Here is a 16,911-nt window from a genome sequence, read left to right as displayed (position 1 = left end):
TAGAGGGAAAAAAACTGTTTAAATTCTTGCCGCGGGGCTTCAAAGGGCCGCCCTACAGCTGATCAGTGTTAAAAGAAAACAAATGAGTAGACCGGTGCCTGCAAAAATAGAAAAACAGCCCCTTTCAGTTTCAGCATAGGTTAATTACCATAAGTTGATTTGATCAGCCTCCCAACTCTCATCTGATTTGCTCTCAGCTGTTTTGCAGAGGGCTCTGTTGCTAGCTGCAAAGAGGTAAACTGCTGGAACAGATTTTTTTTCCCCCTAGCTATGCTGAAAAAGCGAAACTGAAAGTAAAGCAGGGTCTTTGCTGCAACCTGACAAAATGAGGCAGAGAGAGATTTCTTTTTCTTTTTCCTCACCAAAAAAGGTAGGTGCAAAACTGCAAACAATGGGAAATTTAGGGCAAAAGAGGAGGTTCAAGATTTTAAAACACAAAAGAAAAAAAGCTCTATTTAACTAGGGACTTGTAATAATTGAGATACTATTAATTGTATATTGTGTTGAAAGCAGAAATGGTTAAGTTGTGGTTTGGAGGAATATATGGGGGAAATTATTTGGTTTATTATTATTGGAGTTCAGAGATTCCCTGCTGCCACCACGCCGCCGATGCCTGCAGCGGCAAAAGCCGCACAGGAGAAGTTTCGGGAGTGCCCCCTGAAGCTCCCATTTCAACCTCTGCCTCTGCCTGCCACAGCCTGAAGCTCCTGTTTTGGGTGCAGGAGAGAAAGCAGGAAAGGAAGGGAGAGAGAGAGAATCAGAATGAGAATCAGAAAGAGAGAGAGTGGGGGAGAGAGAAAGGGGGGAGAGAGAAAGAAAGAGAAAGAAAGAGTGGGGGAGAGAGAAAGGGGGGAGAGAAAGAATGAGAAAGAGTGGGGCAGAGAGAAGGGGGGAGAGAGAATGAGAAAGAGTGGGGGAGAGAGGAGAGAGGGGGGAGAGAGAAAGAGAATGAGAGAGAGGGGGGAGAGAGGGGGAGAGAAAGAATGAGAGAGAAAGAGTGGGGGAGAGAGAGAGAGGAGGCAGAGTGCCTGAAGGACCCCATCCTGTCACTGGGAGTCCAGGTGCTTCAGCAAGCGATGTGCTGGATTCGTATTAGTGGTCCGCGAAATTTAAAATTATGAACTTGGTCATAAGTTCCAAAAAGTTGGGGACCCCTGGCCTAAGACCATCGGAAAACACGTATTTTCGATGGTTTTAGGAATAATTTTGTGGTTGGGGGTCACCACAACATGAGGAACTGCATTAAAGGGTCACAGCATTAGGAAGGTTGAGAACCACTGGGTCAGATGGTTCTGTCCCAGGTGCCTGATGGACCCGGAGAGGTTCCGGACGGAGCTTGGGCCACTTCCTGAGGCTCTGGCTCATGACTCGACTGAAGAATTAGTGGCTGCCTGGCATAGGGTGGCCGCTGGGGCTTTGGACCACGTCGTGCCTTTGCGGCCTCTGACTCGGCGCTGATCTCAATTGGCTCCTTGGTTCTCCGAGGAGCTGAGAGAGTTGAAGCGCCGGAAAAGACGCCTGGAGAGCGGTTGGAGGGCCAGCCGTTCTGAATCTGACCAAACACTGGTGAGGTCTCATATTAAGACCTACCTAGTGGCGATCAAAGCAGCAAAATTTAATTATTTTTCCGCTCTGATCGGGTCTGCGGATAACCGCCCAGCCGTCCTGTTTAGGGTGACCCACTCCCTTCTCCATACGGGAGCGCAGGAAGACCCCTTGCAGGGTAGGGCTGAGGATTTTGTGCAATATCTGCATGACAAAATCGCTCAGATTCGGGAGGGCTTGGACTCCGACTGGATGGGTTCAGATGGGATGACAGAGGTGGGTCTTGAGAATGTTAGCTGGGAGGAGTTAGACCTGTGACTTCAGAGGACGTGGACAGGGTCTTGGGTAGGCTGAATGCAACCACATGTTTGCTGGACCCGTGTCCCTCCTGGTTGGTGCTGGCTTTCCGGGAGGTTACACGAGGCTGGCTCCAGGGGATTATTAATGCTTCTTTGAGTGAGGGTCTTTTTCCCGCCACTTTGAATGAGGCGGTGGTGAGGCTCCTCCTCAAGAAGCCTTCTCTGGACCCGGCTGTTTTATCAAACTATCGTCCTGTCTCCAACCCTCGTTTCGTGGCGAAGGTTGTTGAGAGTGTGGTGGCACAACAGCTTCCTCAGCACCTGGATGAAGCGGATTATCTGGATCCGTTCCAGTCGGGTTTCAGGCCTGCGTATAGCATGGAAACGGCATTGATCGCATTGGTTGATGATCTCTGGAGGGCTCGGGACAGGGGTTGTTCCTCTGTCCTGGTCCTGTTAGATCTCTCAGCGGCTTTTGATACCATCGACTGTGGTATCATGCTGCGCCAGCTGGAGGGGTTAGGAGTGGGGGGCACCATTATACGGTGGTTCGCCTCCTTCCTCTCCGGCCGTACGCAGTCTGTGTTGGCAGGGGGGCAGAGGTCGACCCCAAGTCTCCTAGTTTGTAGGGTGCCACAGGGATCAGTCCTCTCGCCCCTCCTGTTGAACATTTATGTGAAGCCACTGGGCAAGATCATCCGTGGCTTCGGGGTGGATTTCCATCAGTACGCTGATGATACCCAGCTGTACATTTCCACCCCAGACCACCGCAATGATGCCCTTGAAGTGATGACCCGGTGCCTGGAAGCCATACAGATCTGGATGGGGAGGAACAAGCTCAGACTTAACCCCTCCAAGACCGAGTGGCTGTGGTTTCCGGTGTCCCGTCATAGTCAGTTGACTCCATCACTGACTATTGGGGGTGAGATCTTGACCCCCTCAGAGAGGGCTCGCAACTTGGGCATCCTCCTGGACTCGCAGCTGTCCTTAGAAGACCATCTGACGGCTGTGGCCAGGGGGGCTTTTTATCAGTTTCGCCTGATTTACTAGTTGTGTCCCTTTCTGGATTGGGATTCCTTACGCACAGTCACTCATGCCCTTGTCACTTCCCGCTTGGACTACTGTAACGCTCTCTACATGGGGCTCCCCTTGAAGAGCACCCGGAGGCACCAACTGGTCCAGAATGCGGCTGCGCGGGTAATTATGGGAGCGACTCGATGTTTCCATGTAACACCGCTCCTGTGCAAGCTGCACTGGCTGCTGGTGGTCTTCAGGGTGCGATTCAAGGTGCTGGTTGCCACCTTTAAAGCGCTCCATGGCTCAGGACCTGGATATCTAGGAGACCGCCTTCTGCCACCGATAGCCTCCCATCGACCGGTATGCTCCCACAGAGAGAGGCTCCTCCGGGTGCCGTCGGCTAGGCAATGTCGGCTGACGACCCCCAGGGGGAGAGCATTCTCTGTGGGGGCTGGAATGAGCTGCCCCCGGAGATTCGCAGGATTCCCGACCTGCGTACCTTTCGTCGCGCCCTAAAAACATTATTATTCCAACAAGCAGGGCTGGCCTAAATAATAATAATATTTTACTACTTTAATGGGTTGTTTTATTAGAGTTTTCGGCCAATTTATTTAATTGTTTTAAATTGCTTTTAATTTTTATATTGTCATGGTTTTATTTCTGGCTGTACACTGCCCTAAGTCCTTCAGGAGAAGGGCAGTATAGAAATTTAATAAAATAAATAAATAAATGAGAAAATGATGGGAGAGAATGAGAGGGAAACAAAAGAGAAGGGGAAAAGGAAAAAGAAAGAGGGGGACAGGAAAAAAAGAGAAAAACAAATGGGAGGGAGGGAGGGAAGAGGTGAGCGACACTGGGAGTGACAAAACCTGGGTAGGTGTAGCTGGGGGGGGGTGTCTACTGGGTGGGAGTGATACAGGAGTGGGTTCTAAATTTTTTGACTACCAGTTCTGTGGGCATGTTTTATTTTGCGGGCGTGGCTTGATGATCATGTGACAATTCTTTAGGATTTAGCAGAGCTACTGGTCTACCAGGCTTTCAACTGCTTGCAGAACTGTACTGGTCTACTCATTCATTTTTGGAGGCACTGGTCTACCCATTTATTTTTGCAGGCACTGGTCTACCCATTTATTTTTTGAGGCACCGGTCTACTCATTTGTTTTCTTTTAACACTGATCAGCTGTCGGGCGGCCCTTTGAAGCCCCGCGGCAAGAGTTTAAACAGTTTTTTTCCCTCTAGCCAATAGCTGGGACTCAGGATGCAATAGACTGGGGGTGGGGCCAAATAAAAGGTAGAGATAACGCAGAGGGGTGGGGGACACAGGGGAGGGCAGAACCGATTCGGTGATGTCATGTTGTCTCTGCTACCAGCTCGGTGGAACCAGGCCGAACCGGGAGGAACCCACCACTGGACTGATATTGAGTTGGTCATGCCCACTCAGGTTTTGTAATGGCCAGTGTTTTCTGTGGGAAATGGGTCCAAACGGTTCTTTGAGTGTTTAAGGTTGCAGACCGCTGTCCTATACCATTTCAGCCAAGTGGCTGTCCAGTCTCTCCTTAAAAGCCTCCATTGATGGAGCACCCTGAACTCCTGAAGGGAAGCCATTCCACTGATTAATTGTTCTCACTGTCAGGAAACTTTTTCTTAGCTCTATGTTGCTTGTCTCCTCAATTAGTTCCCATCCATTGTTTCTTTTCTCGCTTTCTGCTGCTTTGGAAAATAGGTTGAACCCCTTTTTCTTTGTGGTAGCCCCTCAAATATTGGAACACTGCTATCATCTCACTATCATCACATTTTAATGTGAATTTTATAACTTTTTTTTTATTTGATTTATATGCCGCCCTTCTCTGGAGACTCAGGGCGGCTTACAATGCGTTAAGCAATAGCCTTCATCCTTTTGTATATTTATACAAAGTCAACTTATTGTCCCCATAATCTGGGTCCTCATTTTACCTACCTTACCTTGACTCATGGAAGGCTGAGTCAACCTTGAGCCTGGTGAGATTTGAACTTGCAGTAATTGCAGGCAGCAGATGTAAGTGGATGTTAATTAGTCTGCTGAGCCACTAGAGCTCCACATTCTCTCCACATTTTGTCCACACATTCTCCCATTGTTTAAGCATTATATGCAAAACATGGCTGTAAAGCAGGGGTTTCAAACTCAAGGCCAAGGGTTTGGATTTGGCACACGGGGTGCCCTGATCTGGCCCACGGAGCCGCCCTCGAAACAGCAAAGGGCTGGACCTCGGTGCCTCTGCCAACGAAAACAGAGCCTGCGAGGGCCACGCGCTGGTCCTCCCTAATGCTATTTTTGTTGGCAGAGGGTTGTAGGCCATCGTAGCTGAAAACAGAGCTCAGGAGCCCATTTTCTCTGGCAGAGCGCTTGGGCCACCACAGGCGCCCCTGACACAAGTGACATTGTGCTCACACCCTGGCCACGTCCACTCCGCCCACACTGAGATCAAACACAACCCTGGTGCGGCCATCAATGAAATCGAGTTTGACACTCCTGCCTTATACCATTCCAGACAATTGGCTGCCCAATCTCCTCTTAAAAACCTCCACTGATGGAGCACCCACAACTTCTAGAGCAGGGATGTCAGATTCAATTTCATTGAGGGCCGCATCAGGGTTGTGTTTGACCTCAGAGGGTGCATGTTGGGTGAGGGGTAGGCATGGCCATGGTCGGTGTGACACGAGACCATAGCTCCACACACATTGTTTTATACACTTATAAAAATAGAGAGGTGTACATTTCTCTGATTTTGTTTTTTTTAATATTACTTGATCTACTTGATCACCTTATGAGAGAGACCACCAGATCAAGAAACTGATTTCATAGGAAGACTAGAACTATAAATTATTGGCATAGGTTATAGTAGCAGAATCCTGCAAGCCTGAAAGGTAAAATATTTAACCTTTCCTCCCTTTTATAACCTTCTGAGTGAAGAATGGCCTCCTAGAGCCCTCTGGAGTCCCCGTTTTGGGCCTGGACAGCCTCCTGCAGCCCTTTTCATGAATGCTGAAAAGTACAGATAGGTTTTAATTCATCATGCCATTCTTTCTGGAAAGTGCCTGATTGGAAAGGGAATGGGTTCCTTTCTTGTAAATAAGCAAGCAAAAGGCTTATTTTAATGAGCCATTCCACTTTTCCCTCTTCTTATTTTTCCTATAAGCAGGGATGTCAAACTCAATTTCATTGAGGGCCACATCAGGGTTGTGTTTGACCTTGGGGGGGGTGTAGCCACCTCAACACCACTCCTCAATTGTGTGGCCCTCCCAAGCTCTGTTTTTGCTGGCAAAGTCACCACAGGCCAGTCCTTTGTATTTCCAGAGTGATCCCGCCAGCCAGATGTAACCACCTTGTGGCAATTGTTTAAGGCTTCACCTACAAAAAAGACCTTCATCAACTTTTATGATACAGCATCTGCCTACTCTTGTGAAGCTAAGTAGGGGAAAGCATCACTCTTCAAGCTTCCCTCCATTGCAAATATAGTTTTGGAGAGTTATCCTGCACCCCAAGAGAAAGAGCTGGATGGAATAGTCTTCACGGATCCTCAAGGGAGGTGCACTTTGTCTCTGCCTGATGGCACATTGTGTTCTCTCCACGGATGATTTCCTTGGTTCAGTTCCTGCAAAAGAACCTCCTGGCTGAGTTGGAGTGACAATGAGGGCATCTCTACCAGACAGGGACAGACTAGGGCTAGACTAGAGCCCCCAGATGTAAAAATTGGCTGGAACAATCTTCATCAGCCCCCAAGGGAAGTGCACTTTCAGGTTGGATATTATAAGTCATTCCCCTCCTTGGACGCTTTCCTTTGGTTTAGTTGGAGCAAGAGGGAAAATGAGTCTGCCCTCTTGGGAGACCTGAAAGAAAAGGTACAGCATAGATTGTCATGGACGAAAGCTATTCCTGTGCTCGGTGGGAGTCCAATAAGACTTGATAGACACTTGCAAACCCTTCAGGGTCAAGATAGGTGATTTAGGACGACGGTGATTTTCAACCTTATGACACTAGATGGCGCTCTACAAAGAAGCAACACTCGCGCCTTGATAGCAGAGAATAGGAGAACAGTAGCGGCATCGCTAGTATTGACATTACACCAGAGGGAGAGAGGTCGAGCTGGAACAAATTGGAACAATAGAGTATTAGATTGCTAGAGAGGATGTGGAGGACAGAGGAAATACCTCTTCTGGGTCACCCACGGGAGGAGGACGGAGGCGTCGGCGGAGCCTCTTGTGCTGCTCGGAGGGTGGAAGCGGCTCCTGGGAGGTGAGTGGAGGGAAGGTCGGAGGAGAAGCCTTTTGGGTTCCTGCAGGGCCTGGAAGCAGCGAAGGGACAAGAATGAAACATGAGGGCTGCTCCTGCTGCAGATTCTTTCTCTCCCCCAAATGTTTTTATTATCCTTTTTCTCCAGGATTTAAAGTTGCTGCCTGTGATTTTCTGCTGGGAGATTTAAAAAACAGATTAAAACATTTGAGCGAATTCCCTCCTGAGTCCTTTTGCAGACTGAAATACACATAATTGTTCACATGAATAAATTCTTAGGAGTTTATTTCTGTGTCAATAGGAACCCACGTTCAGTGCATTCGGACAGCATTCAGACCCCTTTCACTTCTGTCAACTTTGTTATTTTGCACTTGTTGAAATTCATTTTTTCTCATTCATGTCTCAGATTTTCAATTTAAAATTTAGTTCTTTTATAGATTGTAGAATGTATTCTGGAAAAGAAGCTCTCTGCTGTTTTTTACAAACATCTTTGTAAAGAGATCAAGAGGCTTGTGTGAAATAATTAGAAAGGTAAAAGATTCTCAGGTCAAAGGACAGGCCTGGGAGCTCTAATAACTGCCCGCAGAGCATTTTGGGGAAGAGAGACTGGTGTGCACAAGAGGCAGGTTGGTTGAGCTCCAAAGAGGCTTCTGTTGTTGGAATAAAATGCCCTGTGGAGAGTTTTTCTTTATATTTTGTTAATCCAGTCCTGCTTTCTCTAGGTATTCCATTACCATCTTCCCTTTCCAATTTTCAGTTTTCCTCCAAATTCTGTCTATTTAAGGCACAGAATTTCTCTGTGGCTTTCCACCTTCGCTTTCATAGCATTCCCTTTCTGTAAAGCCAACAAGCATGGTATGTAAGTTGGCATTGTCATATGACATCATGCTTAACCATTGGGCTGCTTACTGTCACAGATGCCAGTGGCAATTGCAGTCAGTAAGTGAGCACTACTTGAATTAGGATGTCACCAGAGTGGTTGTGGAAAATATTTCCTGTCCTTACTTGGAGCTGAGGAGTTCCATGGGCAAAACTAGTACATGAAATCTTGCAGAGGGTTTAGGTATCATTTCATCAGGTAAAAACCCACATTTTTTAGAAAATCTCTAAAGTTAGCTCAGCAGATTCGACTGTAACCATTTTGGGATAATTTTCAGGCTAAAAGCACAGGGATCTTCCACATACATACAGTTATAGGTGTGTGTATTTGTATTTCTCTCTGTGTGCATATATTTACAACTGTACAATCTATCCCCAGCAGTTCCAGATATATTTAATGATAAGCCTTTGCCCTGCTAAGAATTTGTGAATCACCAAAGTGAAAAAATAATTTCATGACTGAATGGATATTTGAACTTGAATACAAATGGGTCAAATGAATCATAACTAATGTAAGAGGTTATTCTTTATTGTGGCATGTTTCCTTATTTATTATGTATATATTTTTTCACATCTTCTGCAACCATTTTATAAACAATTAAAGTTACATTTTCCTTTGAATCTTATAGACAAAGAAGAAGTCCATAAGAGCACTCTGGAAAACTGAGAATAACAAGCAACATTGGAAAATAAAGTAAAACGAGCCAGAAATCAAAATATTTTCGATTTCCTTCAGAAAACCACAAATTTCTTCTCCTTTCCCAGCAGTTGAGAGACAAAGGAGAGAAAATTAAGAGGAGATTTCAAGCTAGAAAAAGTGGAATCTAAGAAACTCAAGAATACGTTACATGAAAGATCAAGAGAGATTCTATTTCATTCAGAAAAAGAGGGGTATCTCTGGAAGTGAGTGGGGAGAAAAAGGTCTTTTGGATAGCCACACAGGGCTGACAGTGATGCAGGCCTGGCCCTGTGAGGAAGAAAACAGCTGGAATTAAAGCACCAATAAACAAATGATCACACATATATTTGACCTCAAAAATATCAGTGTTCGAAAAGCTCCTATTGTACCTATTGTGGGAAAAGTACAGATTGTAAATCACAACTGATTATGCATGAGAGAATTCACATTGTAAAAAAGCCATAGCAATGCTATAAATGTGAGAAATGGTTTAGTCCGAACAGCTCTCTTGTGGTTCATTGAAGGACACATATAGGACAGATGGCTTTCAGTGTGGTAAATACTTTAGCAAGCATAGCAACATCAGAGGACTCACACCAGGGAAAAACTGTTAAGTTCCCAGTTTGAAGGAAAAGTTTCATTAGAAATTCCCACCTCATGAGACAACTGAAGAGTCACCCCGGGAAGAAACTCTTGGAATGTTCTGACTGTGGGAAAATTTTCAGTCACAATTCCACCCTGATAATACACCAGAAGACTCACATGGGAGAGACCCTTTGCATATCCTGACTGGGGGAAAAGTTTCAGTAGAAATTCCAGCCTCATGACACACAGAAGGACTCACACAGGAAAGAAACCATATGAATGCCGAAAGTGTGGGAAAAGTTTCAGATGGAATTCCCACTTGGTATCACATCAGAAGACTCACACGGGAGAGAAACCATATGAGTGTCCAGAATGTGGGAAAAGGTTCATTAATAATGCCAGCCTGGTGACACACCAGAGGATTCACACAGGAGAAAAACCATATGAATGTCCAGAGTGTGGGAAATATTTCAGTAGAAATTCCAACCTGGTGATACACCAGAGGACTCACACGGGAGACAAACCGTATGTGTGTCCAGAGTGTGGGAAAAGTTTCAGTCATAATTCCAGACTCGTGACACACCAGAGGACTCACACAGGAGAGAAACCGTATGAATGTCCAGTGTGTGGGGAAAGTTTCAGTCATAATTCCCACCTGGTGACACACCAGAGGACTCACACAGGAGAGAAACCATATGAGTGTCCAGAGTGTGGGAAAAGTTTCAGTCATAAGTGGACCCTGGTGACACACCAGAGGACTCACACAGGGGACAAACCATATAAATGTCCAGATTGTTGCAAAAGTTTCAGTCAGAATTCCAGCCTTGTGACACACCAGAGGACTCATTCCCAGGACAAATTGTATGAATGTCCAGAGTGTAAGAAAAGGTTCAGTAATAATGCCAGCCTGGTGACACACCAGAGGACTCACAAAGGAGAGAAATCGTATGAGTGTCCAGAGTGTGGGAAAAGTTTCAGATGGAATTCCCATTTGGTATCACATCAGAAGACTCACACGGGAGAGAAACCATATGAGTGTCCAGAGTGTGGGAAAAGGTTCAGTAATAATGCCAGCCTGGTGACACATCAGAGGATTCACACAGGAGAAAAACCATATGAATGTCCAGAGTGTGGGAAATATTTCAGTAGAAATTCCAACCTGGTGACACACCAGAGGACTCACACGGGAGAGAAACCGTTTGAGTGTCCAGTGTGTGGGAAAAGTTTCAGTCATAAGTGCAGCCTGGTGACACACCAGAGGATTCACACTGGGGACAAACCGTATGAATGTCCAGATTGTTGCAAAAGTTTCAGTCGGAATTCCCACCTGGTGACACACCAGAGGACTCATTCCCAGGACAAATTGTATGAATGTCCAGAGTGTAAGAAAAGGTTCAGTAATAATGCCAGCCTCATGACACATCAGAGGACTCACACAAGAGAGAAACCGTATGAGTGTCCAGAGTGTGGGAAAAGGTTCAGTCATAAGTGCACCCTGGTGACACACCAGAGGACTCACACAGGGGGCAAACTGTATGAATGTCCAGATTGTTGCAAAAGTTTCAGTCAGAATTCCAACCTGGTGACACACCAGAGGACTCACACAGGGGACAAACCATATGAGTGCCCAGAGTGTTGCAAAAGTTTCAGTCATAATTCCAGACTTGTGACACACCAGAGGACACACACAGGAGAGAAACCATATGAGTGCCCAGAGTGTGGGAAAAGTTTCAGTCATAAGTGCACCCTGGTGATACACCAGAGGACTCACACAGGGGACAAACCATATGAATGTCCAGATTGTTGCAAAAGTTTCAGTCAGAATTCCCACCTGGTGACACATCAGAGGACTCATTCTCAGGACAAATTGTATGAATGTCCAGAGTGTAAGAAAAGGTTCAGTAATAATGCCAGTCTGGTGACACACCAGTGGACTCACAAAGGAGAAAAACTGTATGAGTGTCCAGAGTGTGGGAAAAGTTTCAGTCATATTTCCAGTCTGATAAGACACCAAAGGACTCACATGGAACAAACTGTATGAGTGTCAAGATTGTGGCAAACATTTCAGTCAGAATTCCCCCCTGGTGACACACCAGAGGACTCATACCCTGGAGAAACTATATCAGTGATGGCTAATTTTTTCTAGACCGAGTGCCCAAAGTGCGCCTGAACCCCCATGCGCATACATCCTGAACACCAGCTGGGCAGTGGGAGGCATGCGCGCATGTGCAGCGGAGCTAAGCTAGGGTGACAGCTCACATGCCATCAGAGAGGGCGCTGCGTGCCAGCTCTGGCACACTTGCCATAGGTTCGCCATCACAGAACTATATGTCCTGAGTGTGGCAAAAGTTTCAGATGGAATTCCCACTTGGTATCATATTAGAAGACTCACATGGGAGTCGACAACTGTTCATATGATGGTCTGGCCATTGGTCTCTGGTAGTTCCATAATGAAGTCCATGGCTATTTCCTCCCATCACTGGATTGGGTTGACCATGGAATGTAGAAGGCCAGGTGGTTTCTTTATATGGGGTTTTGTGGTCGCACAGACCGGGCAGCTGTTGATGTAGTCCCTTATGTCGTGTGGCATCCTGGGTCACCAGAACTCTTTTGGCCAAATGCAGGGTTTTTAGGAAACTGAAGTGCCTCGCCTGTTTTATGTCACGGCACCTCTGTAGCACTTGCAACCTCAGGGAGTAGGGCACATATCATTTACTGCTGTTCCATGCCACCCCATCCCGATGGGTGAGCAGGGTCCGGTGGTCCAAAAACAAAGGGTCCATTAGCAGTTCAGTCTGTAACCAACAGATCAATTCGTCTGCATTCTCAACCGGTCGCCAGGCTGAGATCTGTGCAGCCTGTTGTGCTGAAGGGGGAATTATGGTGTGCACCACCTCCTCCCTGTGACTGTTGTACTGTGGCATCCTAGATAACACGTCCGCCAGGAAGTTCCTTCCCCCAGGGATGTACTTCAAGTTGAAACAAAAACGTTGTAAGTACTGTGCCCACTGCACCTGTTTCGGTGACAGATGCCGTGGGGCTTGGAGTGCCTCGAGGTTTTTATGGTCTGTCCACACCTCAAATTTATTTTATTTATTTATTTATAATTAAATTTTTATACCACCCTACTCCCGAAGGACTCAGGGCAGTAAACAGCCAGAAAGTAAAGTATACATAATACAAACGTTAAAAACCATTTAAAATACATTAAATACTTTGGCCAGATGTAAAATACTCCAATTATAAAACCAATTTAAAAACAATTAAAAAGGGAGGTTAGGCTAGACTAGCCTGCTGGAATAAGAATGTTTTGAGGGCGTGGCAGAAAGTGCGTAGATCCGGGATCTTCTGTATCTCCCAGGTAAAATGTAAAATGGCACTTTACTCCCCTACAGGAGAAGGCGCCATGTCATGAGGGCCCACTGGATTGCAAAAGCCTCCTCCCAGATAGCCCAATGCCATTCGGTTTCTATGAGTTTCCGGGAGGTGTACGCACACAGCTGTAGCTTCCCCATTCGTTCGCCTCAACTACAAAGACTTGGTCAAGATCTGGATGTTTCAGCATTGGCTCTTTGACGAACAGGGCTTTTAGGCAGAAGTGGGTTTCAGCCGGTTTGGATGAACTGGTTGTTAAATTTTTGCGCAGTTTGGAGAACCGGTTAATCGCACTACTGGCTGGCCCCGTCCACCCCTCCCAGTCCTTATCTTGCCTCACCCACCTTGGCCGTGGCAAATCAGCTGTTCTCTGGCTCCCTCATTTGCTAGCTCTCTTGCCTCGACCATGTGGCCCCCGCAGCCCAGCCCACTTGCATGCCTTCGCCCCAGCCTCCCGCATGGGCCAGTTACCTGCCTGTCTGGTGAGCCTTCCTTTGCCTCTTTGCTTGTGCGAATGGCCTGCTACAGGGCCTTCCTAGAGCTCCCCTAGCCCTTACAGGCTGAAATGGAGGGTCCCAGGGCCCAATCCGCCCCCCCTAGGCCCTGTCTGGGACTTTCTAGGGCTCTCCTGGCCTACAGGCTGAAATGGAGTGTCTCTGGGCCCAATCCGCCCTCCCCACCCCATTTTGTAGCTTTACTGTACTTACTGTACTTTTTGAAGAGCTATAGAAGAGGCTGAGCCATGTTGCAGAGAAGCCAAAGTCTTTTATTCAGAAGCTGGTGAAGCTGTAAGAACATGAGATATAGGGCCTTGGTAGTACAGTGGTTTAATGTACCCTGTTATTAACACAGCTGCTTGCAATTTCTGCAGGTTCGAATCTTACCAGGCTCAAGGTTGACTCAGCCTTCCATCCTTTCTAAGGTAGGTTAAATGAGGACCCAGTTTGTGGGGGCAATAAGCTGACTTTGTTGTTGCTGACTAGTTAGTTCGAATGAGCAGCTTCAGGGATTGGGGCGTGGCAGCCAATCAACAAGGGCCTTGCAGTTCAGCCTGATGAGACAAAGGAAGCAACTTCCCTTTTCATTGGCTGCTGCTGCCTCAATCCCTGAAGCAGGAGGCTGCTGTGGCCCAGTCCAGGCCTAGATCTGCTAGCCACATGGCTCAGCCAAGTCTTTAACTCAGAAGCTGGTGAAAATGTTTTCCTTAAATTTCACGTTCTTACAGCTTCACCACCATCTGAATAAAACACTTTGGCTTCTCTCCCAATGGGTCAGCCTCTTATGGACCTCTGGAGATCTTCAAAAAAGTAACATGTTCAAAATGTAAATAAAGTAAATGTCATGATTTAACATTTCCATTATTTTCAGTGGGAAGTAAAGATAATTAAGTTAGCATGAATATATTGTAACCTATTAAGGTTATGTTTAAAAATATAAAAACTATATGTTAAAAATGTCCCTGATTTGCAACTAAATCATTTATATCCATCCTTTGATTTTTGCAGCAAATTGTACATAATTGTTTCGATAGAGAATTCATTGAGAATCAGTCTGTTTCTTCAGAGTACTTCCTCTCTCACCATCTTCTAAAACTCTACTCCTTAACTGATTTTTCTTAATAATTTGTCTATTTAGAACAGTGTTTCCCAAACTTGGCTATTTTAAGACGCATGGACTTCAACTCCCAGAATTCCCCAACCAGTATGCCTGTGGCCAGTGGTGGGATTCAAAATTTTTTACTACCGGTTCTGTGGGAGTGGCTTGGTGAGCATGACTATGTGATCATGTGACTGTAGGTGTGGTCAGGTGGTCGTGTGACTGGGTGGGCATGGCCAATTTAGCAGTCCATTAAACAATACACAGCAGCCCCCTTATCTATTCTTTTTAATACTGCATGAAGTTTTTGCTTTAGGGGTTTTTATTTTTTTACCGGGGGTGGGGGGGAGAGGTTGGCAATGCCAGGGAAGGAAAGGCATGCTTGTCTTCTAAAAACTAACAAATCTGTTTCCACTTCCTCCTTATAACCCAATACAGACAGCGTCCCTCACTTCAAGGCCAAAGGCTTAAACACCCACACACCCATCCATCCGAACATCAATGCAAAACCATAGCTCACCCTGTCCGAAAAGGACCCTCCAAAAAGAACAGTTTTGTAGGCAGAGAACCAGACACAAATCCCAGGGAGGAAGAGGCAGCGGCGGGGAGCAGATTAACCTGCATTTCTGTAAATCCGAAAGCTAGCGCCCCTTAAAAGAGAAGACCTCTAGAAAGCACATACACACGTACGCATATGTAAGCAAGCAAACAGGTTCGCTACAATCAGTCCTATAAGGGAGCGTGCTTCAGAATCTGACTCATGCAAAATGCATCCGGCTGCCTACATAACAGCTTGCCCTTTGCTGCTGCTCCATAAATCACATCCACGCTTATCGGATCGGGCTTTGGAGCAAAACCCCTCCGGGATAGCGACCATCCAGTCGCAGCACCACACACCCTGGATACATACACACCCCGCACACGCAATGGAGGCACCCTTAAAAAAAAACACCAGTATCACCAGACTACAAGACTCAGAGGAGTTTGCCATGAGGCTCTGTAAGGAACTGATCCTGTGGGACTTGGTGCTTCTTCAGAACTGAAACAACAGAAAGGTAAATTAGGCATTGTTGGGCCCGAGAACAGGCTTGAATCCTGCAAGTTCTTGGATGGGATCTCCCTTTGATTGTTGGAGTTTTCAAACTCCGACTGCCCCATCTGCTTTCCATGCTGGTGTGATGCAAATGCTGTGCACTCTCATCTCTCTTTAATTGCTGGATAGAAAGGAAGCTAAAGGACTGCAGGTATCCAAGGAAAAGTGGAACACAGGGTGCTTCAGGGGATATGGATAGCCTTGGGAGGCCGGGGCAGGGAACCGTCACCCTGAGTAAGTCTCTGAAGGCCTCCCCCCACCCAAAGCACAGGGTGTTCCATTTAATGACTCTTCCGTTTGTTTAATGTTTACATCAGGGAGAGCAAACAATGGGGTCGTTAATTGAGGCTGTTTCAATTAATGACTTTTGCAGCTTACAACCATAATGGGCAGTCTCCATTATGGTCATATCTTGTGGACTACCTGTATTTGTTCCTATCACCCATCTCCTCCCACTTATGACTGCATGACTGTAACTTTGTGGCTTGTATCCTTACGATTTATATTGTTTCCTAGTATGATTTGATTGCTTATTTGTACCCTATGACTATCATTAAGTGTGTACCTTATGATTCCTGATAAATGTATCTTGTCTTTTATGTACACTGAGAGCATATGCACCAAAGACAAATTCCTTGTGTGTCCAATCACACTTGGCCAATAAAGAATTCTATTTTATTCTATTCTGGTATGGACCTACAGTTTTTTTGGCAACAAAATTGGATTGATGTGCCACTCGTCTCTTCTGGGATTTTTTACTTTCATATCTAGCCAAAAAGCATAGTATTCATTATGTGTGCCCCATCTGTGTACTAACCAGGTTCAACTGTGCTTAACCAAGCACTTTTTAAAAAATAGCTATTGAGGATTGTTTGAGATTGTTCAGTTGTATAGATAGTTCTTACTTACCACTTGTTCCCTGAGCCTTCAAAGTTACCATGGCACTATAAAAGAAGACATACACCTGGTCCATAATTTTATGGTCATAGTAGCACTTGTTCAGTGACCGCACATCAGCAATTCCTGTGGTTATGAAGGTGCAGGAAAAGGAGATGCACCAATTTGGGTTCTGTCAACTGGTGCACATATATGATGGTTGCAACATGCTCATGATCCCCATTTGTGACCTTCTCAGGTATCATCTGACAAAAAAAAAATCAGTGGGAATTGCAAGTCGCACAAATCTGAAGTTGCCTTTAACAACCCAGTGATTTGTTTAACAACTGCAGAGAAATAGATGTAAGTTGGCACTGTCATGTGGCATCATGTTTATGATTAAGCTGCTGTGAGATATAAGACCCAAATATTTTAATCCTCACAATTCATAAACAAGTCTGGTTCACAAAATCAAAGATTTATTGGAGATAAAATGAAGAAAAATAAAAAGCGGTTGCAAGCGCGGCCTCTTAGATCCTTCCCAAGCGGATTGAGTTCAAAGAGCGCAAAAAGCAGTTTTCAAGCTGCACGTTTTATACTTCTGCACATTGCACGCCATGCCTAAGAAGCCCTTCCAACTCTCCTTTATTCTCCTACGTCATTCTCCAAGTTGTTTTACACTTTAAAGGGTCATCTT

The 16,911-nt window shown here is 45.9% G+C and overlaps 2 protein-coding genes across 2 annotated transcripts in view; one reads left to right on the top strand and one right to left on the bottom strand.

The window, feature by feature from the left end:
* LOC139311979 (zinc finger protein 850-like) overlaps positions 1–11,324 on the top strand; it is a 34,053-nt gene extending 22,729 nt beyond the window's left edge. The window contains exon 5 of the mRNA XM_070936499.1: positions 9,602–11,324. Within this exon, the coding sequence (XP_070792600.1) occupies positions 9,602–11,315 (1,714 nt within the window). The 3' untranslated portion in view covers positions 11,316–11,324. The remainder of the gene's footprint in view (positions 1–9,601) is intronic.
* Positions 1–16,911, bottom strand: part of LOC139310039 (zinc finger protein 252-like) — a 371,392-nt gene that overhangs the window by 196,791 nt on the left and 157,690 nt on the right. The window lies entirely within an intron of this gene.

The sequence above is a fragment of the Pituophis catenifer genome, unplaced genomic scaffold (genome assembly GCF_029215685.1).
Source record: "Pituophis catenifer annectens isolate HBS135680 unplaced genomic scaffold, rPitCat1.0.hap2 SCAF_2, whole genome shotgun sequence".
NCBI classification, from domain to species: Eukaryota; Metazoa; Chordata; class Lepidosauria; order Squamata; family Colubridae; genus Pituophis; species Pituophis catenifer.
This window is presented reverse-complemented; position numbering and strand designations above follow the sequence as displayed.